Consider the following 11,756-nt stretch of genomic DNA (forward strand, 5'->3'; position numbering starts at 1 on the left):
AGTATCTCCAGACTGTAGCTTCCTATTTAAGTAAAGAGACATAAGCAACAATCTTCTCATCTACATAATGCAAACCCATTTGATTTGCCAATATCTTGGCAACATTTACTGCTTAAAAGGATGTTCCATACCTAAATCAAATTACCATTTATCCATCTAGATTGTTTTGGCATGAGTTGGTGATATTGGCAGTAGAGATGTCTGCCTTCCCGTGAATATACTGGGACTAAATTATAAATCCGCAAGCAATTATGTGAATAGTTTTTATGTAAATGGCTATTTTCTTTCTACTAACGTACACGCATTGTCAGACAGAAAGAAAAAAAGGTCTTTGGAATATGATTTTGAGATGAATATGTTTTGTTAAATTAAAAACAGTGTTTTGTAGTATCAAAGGTTTCCAACAACATCTATCATGTGTTCATCTGCAGAAAAACCATCCCTACAGAGCAGGCACTCACTGGACAGTGCGAGGGTCCAGGAGAAGGAGGCTGGACCTTTGTGGATCACACTGGCTCTTCAGAAGCAGAAAGGCTTCAGGGAGCAGCAGCAGAACCGGGAGGAGCGTCGTAGCCAAAGAGAGGCCAAGCTGGCAGAAAAACAAGCTAAAGAGCGAGACAGTGTATGCCCCACAGATAAACGTTTACACACTTTCTCGTGATCTCCGTAACATACTGTCCATCTTCTGAATGGATCCCAAATCTCTTTTGCAGGTTACACTGGTGAGCCCCACAGACAGCAAAGGAAGTGGAAGCACCAGTCCTTCTTCTAAACCTCAGACGCCAGAGGAGCCCAAGAGACCAGAGAGCCTCCTGGGAAAATTTGAACGCCGGGAGCACCTAAAGAAGGCCAACACTCTACCGAGCTCTGTCACTGGTAAAATTGTCATATATCATAGTAAAGTGAATATACTAAGTGGCTTTTAGCGTCACAAACAACAGGATGAGCTCTTTTTCTACGATTTCTGTTTATTCTGATTACAGTTGCTGTTATTAGTTAGACAAATTTATTTATTTCCAGAAGCTCTTCTTCAAAATTAATCTGTTTTTTAAAATGAGTTCAATAATGGGATAGAGAAAGCAAACAGATTAGTAACACATTTTTACATGTTTGTTGTTGCAGTCGAGATTGCAGACTCTACACCGTCGCCACCTGCTGTCAAAGAGGTGTCAAAGCGCTTCCCCTCCAGTGACTCTCCGCAGGTTTCCACAGAGCCGGCCTGGCTTGCTCTGGCCAAACGAAAGGCCAAAGCCTGGAGCGACTGTCCTCAGATCATCAAATAACACCTCAAACCACCAGCTACACACGACACTCCGGCCTGCATCAAGAGTGTACACTGCCCACAGACTCTGAAACACTTGGAGTGTCACCATTAACTGTCCCTCCCCTCTGAGAACTCCACCTCTCACTTCTCACAATGAAAACTCTTCCCGACTGTGAAACCAGTAAAGCTCTCCATCTCCTCCTAACCCCCTCACATACACTGGCTGGTACTATTATCATGTTAAAGTGCGCTTCACATTCACTTAATCCGATACAGCCGCACAGATATAAACAATTGATGCGAGCATGCACATACTGTATAAAAACATAAATTATATGTCTCTTAAACTCCTGCAGCCAATCGCAACCATGGTTGGCCACTGCAATAGCCAACCTTTTTCTTTTTTTTTTCTTTTTTTTTTAAAATTGTGTAGCCAACTGTGTCACCATGGTTGTAAATAAATCATTTGCTCAACACAATATAACACTTCTGTATTATAGAGGTGAAGCTCTGATCTATGACAGTGTTTAATCAACAGAGGGTAACTGTCTGAATCATGTTTTAAGGGCTACCAGTTTAAACTCAGCACGAACCTGCTTCTGGAAGTGTTACAGGCATCCCCTCTGTCCTTCTTGGCGTTATTTATGTAAAGCAGCAGCTCTCCCTCTCCTGTGTCTTTTCTCTGAGCCTTGTTTTTCATCTACAAGAGATGCCTTTTTTTTTATTAACACATACTGGAAAATCTTAGCTTAACAATTCTCACTGTGCCCGTGACGACTGTGATAGCTGTCCAAGGAGCTATTGTACAATTTTGCCATGATTTAAAAAAAAAAAAGAAAAAAAGAAAAGAAACATGGTGGGTGCACCTAAACACAGCACTGAAGACCACAAGTGTTACTGGGCATTTATGGTGAACCTGCACCTCATCCTCACAGCTGTGTGACGATGTAATTTGGATTTTTTATTTTTAGGCTTTGCTTATTGGAGACAGATGTGACACCTAGCTGTAGACCTACGACTCTTATAGCTGTTCTCCTGTAACACGCTCGTCTTAGTAGGCTTGCGCCATCACTTTCTCTTAAATGTGATATGATCCTACATAATATAAACATTTCCTCTATGAAGAAAAAAAAACTTGATTCTTATTTCCTGCCACTCATTTAATGATCTGTATCTATGTAAGTATGTACTGTATGTAAGTGAAAGGCATTGCCAGAGGTTCGGTCAAAAAGAGGGCCCTAAAAGAGTTGGACTCACTGTCATTTTGTTTCTAACTTTGGTCGTGCACAATAGTGTAGTGTACGCAGTGTTGTATGTAACAAAAAATGTTTGGTATTATTTGCACTTTTTTGTCCCACTTACAGATATGAAAAAAAAGATACAAAATGTTATGAATAATGTAAATTAAATACTGATGTCTGAACCACAGAACTGCCGTCTCATACTGTTCAAAATCACGAAGGGGAAAGTACTATGCTCATTACCAACTCCATATTTCTATTCTTGAAGTGGTTTTACATGATTCACAATTCAAATTAATCCGTTTACCTTACCGCTAAGTCTCGGTGCAGCCCTTGAGTGAAACAAGCTGTTTTAGCTCGCTTCCTTCTCTGTTTAACATTATTCTAATTGGGACATAATCTAAAAATGGTTTTGATATACTTTTGGTAAACTATATCATCAAAAGTATTCACTCACCCATCCAAACCACTGAATTCGGGTGTTTCGATTACTTCCATGGCCACAGGTGCATAAAGCATCTAGGCATGCATGGTGCACAGAGGCCTGACCTCTCAACAGAACACCTTTGGGATGAATCAGAGTGGACACTGTGAGCTAGGGCTTCTCCTCCAACATTTATATGCATGTGAAGGCAGATGAGCAAATACTTTTGGCAATATAGTGTATGTTCACTAGATTTGTCCCAGTGTAAGTGTAACCCAGTGACCTGCGACGTGCAGTAATCAGCACAGCTGTTTCCATTTACAGCTCTGTGTGTTTTGGCAGGCCCCAACACCACCCTGGTTTAAACGGAAAGTGGGTGGAGCAGAGTGCATGCCTGAGATGGTCACATCAGGGATGTGGACTCACTTTGAAATTATAAAGATTGATGAGTTTTAAAAAAAATGCCTCAACTAAGCTTGTAACATGTAACAAGACATATGGATCTCAGAAAACAAGTAAAATTGACTTAAAATCCTATTTCCCAAAACACCTCACTTCACTGACACACAAGTTGTGTTTATTGTTTGTTTTTTTAAAAAAAGGGTACAAAAATAAATTCTACGTTTCCTCTTTTACACTCAGCCTCAGACAATACACATAGTCATTACGACATCCGACTAGGAGTGACCTTTCCCACACCACCGGGGATGAAAACAGCTCCCCGGGAAAGGTATGCGAGGCCAACATCCGTCCGTCTTTTCCATCCAGGATCCAGACTGTGCCGTCAGTGGAGGCCAGGCCCACCAGTGAACCCCTTCTCCCCACAGCTGAGCCGTCAAACACAAATGGGGTGGAGTACACCTTGCCTGTCGTCTGAAAAGTCCAAACCAAAGAGCCATCTGCACAATTCAAACAGTACAGACAACCGTCATGTGATCCACACAGAAGTCTCTGCTGGTCTGACGTGATGCATGGAGAGGAGAAAACTGGACCCTTTGTTAGAAACTGCCACAGCTGCAAATACACACAAGGGTCATACAGTTATGAATTGCAGAGAGGATTCAGAAAATAGCCAGGCCCCTTCCCCCCTTTTCACCATACGAGTACATTCGAATGTTGTCGTAATGAATGGTTGTGACTTTAATGTAAAAAAAAAACCCGAAATCGCTCCTTACAAGTTTCCCTGTGTTGCTGAAGCAGCAGATGTGTCCATCAACCGAGCCGATCACAACGTGCTCAGAGAAGCAGTTTGGTGAGGAGAAGAAAGGAGTGTCTCTGCAGTAAGACCACAAGACATCTCCACTGTCCTGGGAAAGAGAAACACTCTTATTATTCTCTTTTTTTAATGTTTTATAGTCAGTAGCAAATTTCTCTTTTGAGACAAAAAGAAGAAGGCTACAGAGAAAGTTCATGAATGTAGTGAAAATGGACATGCAGAGGGTTGATGTGACAGAGGAGGATGCTAGCGATAGTGTGAGATGGAGACAGATGATCTGCATGGCGACTCCTAAAGGGAACAGCTGAAAGATGAAGAGCTTTCTCATTTTAAATGTTAAACTAACACCCTCAAAGTCATCATAGAAATATTTTTACAAAAATTTGTGATTCAAACAGACTCGTGCCTCTTCCTTTCTTATTTCCACTTGTGCACCAAATGGCAAAACGACCTTCACTTACGATGCTGAGACAGAGCAGGCGTCCTCCCAGTGAAGCCGCGTACACCTGACGGCGTGATGCGTGAAGACGTGGTGAAGAAAGTACAGCTCCTCCACCACAGTGACACTTCCAAACACACTTCTGAACCTGAAAACAGAAAACAGAGCGTCTGCTTCAAAGATGCCAGACAGGTATCCAGTGCAACCATCAATCTGTGACTTTTCTGAATCATTCGAGTCCTTGTGTCTCTTTGCATCAAGCACTCACCTCTGAGTTTAGGGCGTAAACGCACCCATCGTGTGAGCCCACTACCACCAGACCAGTGAGAGGATCCACGGCAGGACAGCTCTTCACAGCATCTCCCGTCTCAAACACCCACTGTGTCTTTCCAGTTTCAGTGCATAAAAAATACACACAGCCGTCATAACATCCTGAGAAAGAACCCCCCCCCCCAAAAAAGATATAGAAATATAACGTAATAAAATCTCCTGAACATTAGGTATTCACAAAGCTGACACTTACCTATTACAACAAGGGCGCCACAGTGAGACACGGCAGCAGAGGCCTCGATTCTGTCTCCAAGAACTCGCTCCCACATTAGGTTTCCGGTGGCGACGTCTAAAGCCTGGATCCTGTGGGAGTGTGAGCCAATAAACACTGTTGCTTTGAACAAATCTGACCTGTGATCAGCTCTGTTTTGTACTAGAAGCACCGGGGAGGCGTCCACACATCTGCCTGTGTCTGAGGACCAGCTCAGACTGAGGCCCAAATCAGCTTCTCCACAAGACTCCCTTTCTCCAAGAAGTTGATTCTGCACTGTTTTATCATCTTCTGTATATCTGATGTTCATCTCTATCACCTCGCCCCCTCTTCTTATAACTTTCACAGCCTGTTTCTCCACCTGCAGACTCTCAGCTGCTGTCCAGTCTTTGCGCACTCTCTTTTCTAGTACCTGAGACGTGGATTCGACGTGCCGTCTCTTGGCCTGAGACGGCGTTGACTGGCTGTTCTCATGCTCCAAGATTCCTCTTGCTCTGGCAACATGATTCACGATGTCAGAGAAGGTCCCATCAAGTATAACCTCCAGGAGCTCTGGTGAGGTCACTCCCACAGCAGTGAGGATGTCTTCACAGAGATGCAGAGCCTTCAGAGAATCTCCTCCACTGAACAGGAACTTGGACTTCTCGTCAATGGTAACATCTACAGCAAGATTTAAAGTATCCTGTTGATAGATAGTTTACAAGAAAATGAACATAAGGAGACAACAGTTTATTTAAATTTAGAGCATGAATGTTGTCATCAAAAATGAAAATACCCGCCACAGAGTCTGAAGAATTTGCCTCAGTTCACTGCGATTTCTCTGTGAAGACTCTAAACACTGTCTCTGTTTTTCATAAACTCTGACTAATGCCTCCATGTTGACTTTGCCTATCAAAAAACGACAGTTAGAAAGGTGAATGGATAAAGTGGTGAATGAATTAGCTGCTGTTTCTCCTCAGCAGTGACAGCGTGTCTAAAGCTCACCGTGAGCAGTCAGGCATAAAGCCGGGACGAGCACCAGCGTGTCAGGAACGCTGTGAGCAGGCAGCAGCAGAGACAGCTGGCTCAGAATGAGCTTCTTCAGATCTCCGTCTGCACCGCCTGACTCCTCCAGGGGGGGGTTGACAGAAGAGGGTAGGTTCTCAGCATGCTCACCAAAAGCACAAGCAGAGGGAATTTGTTCTGCACGTTGCTGTACAGACGCGGAGGTGGAAGCTGCCTTCTGGTGTCCAGATGTGGATGCCACGACAAAGGCGAGAAGTCGAAATCCTTGGTGCAGACCCACAGCGCAGGCTTCCACCTGAGGGAGACTCAGCAGGACCTGCAGGAGGGGAGATGTAAATCAAAATCATAAAGGTGTTAAAAAGATGTTGAAAAGGTATTTTGTTTACAAAGAATTAATGAAAAGTATCCACATTAAAGTACAGCATTAAGAAAAGGTGCCAGTTTAAAAATGCAATTATTAATCAGCTAAAACTGCTTTTCTCTTGTTTTCTCTTTTTTCCTTATTGCTGTGCGTATGTGACAATAAACTGAAAAAAAAAGTCTTTCATTATTTTTAGTAACAGTGAATCTGAGTGAGGAAACTGGTTCATAACAGAGACACCAGATTTCTTTAGGGTGGGGGTTAAGGATTCAAATCTTTCCTTTAATTTACCACAATCAGTACATCAGCTTTGCCTTCAGTATGTTAAAAGAAAAGATCCAGTTGAAGTGGCTCGAGAAACTGACTAAGGCGCCTCCCAGTTGAGGTATTCCAGGCATGTTCTAACAAGAACAGGCCCTGGAGCAGACCCAGGCCAGGCAGAGAGATTATATTTCTTGGCTAGCTTGGAAACACGTTGCTACAACTCTAACTGAGCTTGGGGAGGGTATTCTGGGGAGGTGGTCAAGCTCATCCCTCAGAAACCAAGTTCTGGGCTTCTCTGCTGACACTCTTGACCCTGTGACCTGGATAAGACGTAAAAGTTGTTGGATGTTAAAAACACGAGTGATGTGTGTTCCTTCATGTGTCAGTCTTGGTCTAACATGAGGCTAAGCCAGTGGAATTATTTCTTTTTTGAATCAATCACATGACTTATAATTCATACATCAGAAAACATCTTACTTGCTGCAGGCTGTCTAAGTTCACTCGTTTTCCATTGCGTTTGATCAGTCGGTCTCTCCGTCCCAGGTAGTGCAGCTGTCCATCTTTAACATTCACCCAGTCTCCTGTAGCCCTCATCGTCCCAGGGACAACAGTGTCTTCATCATCCAAGAGACACACTCGGTCCTCTCCACCTGCACAAACGATCATATGAATTCATGAGGTTTTTCTTCATCTCAATGTGATTAATTTGCAGAGAACTCAGTGTTTTTCCTACCTATGAAGATCTGTCCTTCACCCTCTGAAACAACACAGCCATGTTCATCTCTGACTTCCACCACTGTGCCCATCAGAGGAGTCCCGAGAGGCACAGAAGACACCGTGCTGTGAGATGTTTGTAATGTTAGATAACTCCAACATCTGTAGGACAAACTTGTAGAAGTCATGAACATTTTAAAACGGGGGTCCACTCACAGGTTACTTGACCGCAGCAGAGACTCTGGTATTCTGTAACAGCTGGCCCAGCAGGAAACCTCAGTGATCCCGTAGATGTTGTAGATTTTGGTTTTATTGTCCTCATGTCTCCAGCTCTCCAGCAGAGCGGGCGACGGGCAGGCTTCTCCACCCAGAGCCAACACCCGCAGTGAAGAGCCGCACGACAGCACGTCCTGTTTTAGAATACGATGGCCGAAGCGCAACAGCAGAGTGGGCGTGACCTGTGACAACAGTGAAAATGAAGCATTGCACAAACAAGGAATACTGCCTCACAGACACAACTGGCTCTACACTTGCCTGGAGGACAGTTGTCTTGTGATTGTTGAACAACAGTTCAGCTAGTCGATTGGGCATTTTCTTAATCACATTAGGGACAATGAGGAGTTGAGCCCCAGATGATAAGGCGAGAAAAATGTCCACTACTGAGGGATCAAAGGTTAACGGTGAGGCGAGGAAAACCACATCATCTGGCCTCATCTGAAACAAAGATCTGAGCAGAAAGAGAAGGGATTTGTCTTGGACTGAAAATGCCACTCTACAACAGGCAAAGGCATAAATGATTCCTTACTGACCTCAGATGCAGTATGTTGGGAAGTATACACCTGTGTGGTACCCTCACAGTCTTTGGAAAGCCTGTTGTTCCCGATGTGTGCAGCACATACGCCAACTCCCTGCGCCCAGCGTCGTCTTGCTCCACAGCTGAACCGCTGAGATCATTTACTGATAAAGTTTGTCCTGCTCCTCGTTCATGCTCGGCGACTCGCAGCGGCTCGATGTGAATCAGAGTCAGTTTGAACTTGAGCAGCTCCACACAAACTTTCACAGTTACGTGTTTGATGAGAGCTGCCTGAAATTGCTTTAAGTTGAAAAAAACAATAGCAATAGAAATATTCACAAAAAAACATAATTCATTAACAAAGAATTTACAAAGGTGTTCTGATATTGCATTAAAAAAACTCTTAATATTACAGACAAGTCATCTGTAGGAAATATACACTTGGAATATTTTTTGTTACTGCACAGGAGGGGATCTTGAATTGGGTTTTGTAAAGAAAAATTCAACCCAAACACCCCAAAATCCACAGTCACCTGGCTAGTAAGAGGTTCTCAGGTTACATAGCTGGATTAATTACCGGTAATTAGAATCTTGGATTGGCTATTGCACAGATTGTTATACTAGATGGACAGATTCAGACAGAATCAAAGTCCCACTGCGGAGCCCTTGTTGTAATAGGTCAGTGTCAGCTTTGTGAATATCTAATTTTATCATTATTTTATATTTCCATGTCTTTTTGGGGGGGTTCTTTCTCAGGATGTCTCCATGGCTGTGTGTATTTTTATGTACTAAATCTGGAAAGACAAAGGTGGGTGTTGGCCTTAATAAATAAATAAGACCATGGCCTTTCTCGTGTGTTTTCATCGTCTGGATGGTTTAACCTTTTAACCCTCTCAAGGCAGGCGTTGCAGATTTGCAACAGTTAAAAACTAACAACCTGATTACCCCACATACATATTTTATGAGTTTTTTTTACTCAGAAGTACCACTGCCTGAGAGGGTTAAGTGAGGCCTGAGTATTACATTTGCAAAATTACTCACAGCTGTTGTATTAATGCTGATAAAATATGACAAAATTCAACCTGCAGGAGGTCGGTCTGTACAGCACAGTACTTGAGGCCACATTGGTTCATGACTCTGGCAGAGAGGAGTCCAGGAGATTCTGGGTCCAGTGGGACGTAAGCAGCAGAGGATTGCAAGATCCTGACAAACAAAGCAGAGTCATTTATGAGTTATGATTTGTTATAGAGCAGTGAGGCACATGCAGCCATAACACACAACAAGCACATAGGCACTGACAAATATTAAAATAATGAGAAGTTCTGAATATGACAGCATGCACACATCAAGATAAGTACAAATGCTGTCATACTGATGTAATGTTTGTATCTGTTTTCTTTGTCTTATATCTTTGTTTTGTGGATGTCAGATGCAAATTTGAAACCTCGCTTCTGTTGGCTGATTCCTTTAGGGGTTGTTACAACAGAACTTCCGCCTCCGTCTCACCCTGTCCCTAGGATCCTCTTCTGTCCCGCTTCAGTTTTCCTACCAGTCTGGCATTGGAACCAATGATGCCGTCATTCACCTCCCACATCGTTCCCTCTCTCACCTGGAGACCGCTGGGAGCACTGTGAGAATCATGTTCTTTGATTTCTCCAGTGCCTTCAACACCGTTCTTCCCACAGTCCTAAAGGACAAGCTGGAGAGCGGAGGAGTCGACCATCACCTCACTGCATGGATTCTGGACTACCTCACTGATCAACCACAGTATGTGAGAACTCAGGGCTGTGTGTTGGACTGGGTCGTCTGCAGTACGGGGGCCCCAAGGGAACGGTTCTGGCACCGTTCCTCTTCACCATCTACACTGCAGACTTCTTCCACAACTACACCCAGTGCTTCCTGCAGACATTCTCTGATGACTCTGCAATAGTCGGCCTCATCACTGATGGGGACGACAGGGAATACAGAGAACTTACCCATGACTTTGTGGACTGGTGCCAGCAGAACTACCTAATGATCAACACTTGTAAAACCAAGGAGCTGGTGGTAGACTTCCGCAGGCACAAACACCCTCCACTGCAACCACTGAACATCCAAGGTATGGACATTGAGGCTGTGGACAGCTACAGGTACCTTGGTGTTCATCTAAACAATAAACTGGACTGGACTCATAATTCAGACGCCCTCTACAGGAAAAGGCAGAACAGGCTGTATCTGCTGCAGAGACTCAGGTCTTTTGGAGTGAAGGGCCCACTCCTGAAGACCTCTGTGGTGGCCTCAGCCATCTTTTACAGTGTGGTCTGTTGGGGCGGCAGCATCTCTGCTGGGGACAGGAAAAGACTGATCCGGAGGGCCAGCTCTGTTCTAGGATGCCCTCTGGACCCAGTGGAGGTGGTGAATGATAGGAGAATGGTGGCTAAGCTGTCATCCCTGCTGGACAACATCTCCCACCCCATGCAAACTCTGACAGCACTGAGCAGCTCCTTCAGTGGCAGGCTGCGGCACCCACGATGTGGGACGGAGAGATTTGCAGGTCTTTCCTCCCCACTGCTGTCAGACACCACAACAAAGACTTCCAACTGACCAAACACACGCATGTGCAATAGCAATAAAACTAAGTGCAATACTCTTTTCTGACATCGTTGTATTATACTCAGTTGCATATAGCATTTGTTTTATTTTATTCTTTATTTTTAATTTTATTCTATTCTATTGTGTACAGTATCTTATCTTATTCTATTCCAGTGTTTTCTAAGTTTTGCTATGTAACTTTGCACTGTCCACTTTCTGCTGTAACAAAACAAACTTTCCACGTGTGGGACAAATAAAGGTTATCTTATCTTATCTGTCACCTGCAAATTCTACTCTACTACATCCTTGAATCTTCTGTGTACTCTCTTTTATTAACATGCATTGTACCTGTCACATAAATAAGAATTCACTGTATATATTTTGATATAAATTATCGTAGCTTGGAATGACAACTTTCCTTTTTGTGTTTGTTTTTTTTTTTGCCTCAATTTCCGTCTCCTTGATTCTGATAACTAATATCGCCCATAAATAAACTACTAATGTTTGCACTCACCCCAAAATCCATACAGGTACAAACAAATCATCTCTGCAGTAAAGCCCAATCACCCCGCTCCTAGGAGAACAGTTATTTCGCAAAGCACGAGAGAATTCATCGGCGAGTTGAACCAGGTCTCTGTAGGTCAGGGACGCCGATGGTTTTCCGGACACCGAGTGTGTCACAGCCAGCCTGTCGGCGTGCAGGGAGGCAGCGGCGGCGACCAGCTCCTGCAGCGTCCGAGCAGACATGTTGAGAAGCCCTTTAGTGACCAAATGCTCATCTTCTGGCAAAACCCGAAAATTTTTAAACATTCAGGTGTTGCTAATTTCAGAAGAAGCTGGATTTGTTTACAAGCACATTTGTCGAGGGTTGATGACGCGAGATTTTACAGTAAGCAATGAACGGTTATTTCACATGCTCGTCC

At 43.7% G+C, this 11,756-nt stretch overlaps 2 protein-coding genes across 4 annotated transcripts in view; one reads left to right on the forward strand and one right to left on the reverse strand.

The window, feature by feature from the left end:
- The window catches only part of cracd (capping protein inhibiting regulator of actin dynamics), a 29,967-nt gene extending 27,280 nt beyond the window's left edge, over positions 1-2,687 (forward strand). For all 3 annotated transcript variants that reach the window (XM_084922051.1, XM_084922050.1, XM_084922052.1), the window contains 3 exons: positions 432-622; positions 714-876; positions 1,123-2,687. In XM_084922051.1, coding sequence (XP_084778177.1) covers positions 432-622; positions 714-876; positions 1,123-1,283 — 515 coding nt within the window. In that variant the 3' untranslated portion in view covers positions 1,284-2,687. The remainder of the gene's footprint in view (positions 1-431; positions 623-713; positions 877-1,122) is intronic.
- Positions 1,659-11,737, reverse strand: aasdh (aminoadipate-semialdehyde dehydrogenase). Its single transcript, XM_084922053.1, has 14 exons — positions 11,348-11,737; positions 9,345-9,465; positions 8,279-8,562; positions 8,004-8,196; positions 7,686-7,927; positions 7,489-7,595; positions 7,233-7,405; positions 6,110-6,446; positions 5,901-6,013; positions 5,108-5,807; positions 4,853-5,016; positions 4,607-4,732; positions 4,105-4,236; positions 1,659-3,943 (listed from the first exon to the last, which is right to left on the reverse strand). The coding sequence occupies exons 1-14, from the start codon at positions 11,641-11,643 to the stop codon at positions 3,548-3,550; spliced, it is 3,384 nt and encodes a 1,127-aa protein (XP_084778179.1). The 5' UTR covers positions 11,644-11,737; the 3' UTR covers positions 1,659-3,547.
- Positions 11,738-11,756: the final 19 nt, after the last annotated feature.

This window comes from Perissodus microlepis, chromosome 23 (assembly GCF_051167445.1).
Source record: "Perissodus microlepis isolate ML-2025 ecotype Zambia chromosome 23, ASM5116744v1, whole genome shotgun sequence".
NCBI lineage: Eukaryota > Metazoa > Chordata > Actinopteri > Cichliformes > Cichlidae > Perissodus > Perissodus microlepis.

Coding starts and splice junctions, on each gene's coding strand:
- aasdh (XM_084922053.1), bottom strand. CDS start 11,643: ATGTTTAAAAATTTTCGGGTTTTGCCAGAAGATGAGCATTTGGTCACT. Junction 6,447..7,232: donor ACTTAGACAGCCTGCAGCAA/GTAAGATGTTTT, acceptor CCCCTCCTGCAG/GTCCTGCTGAGTCTCCCTCA. Junction 3,944..4,104: donor TCAGCAACACAGGGAAACTT/GTAAGGAGCGAT, acceptor GTGTATTTGCAG/CTGTGGCAGTTTCTAACAAA.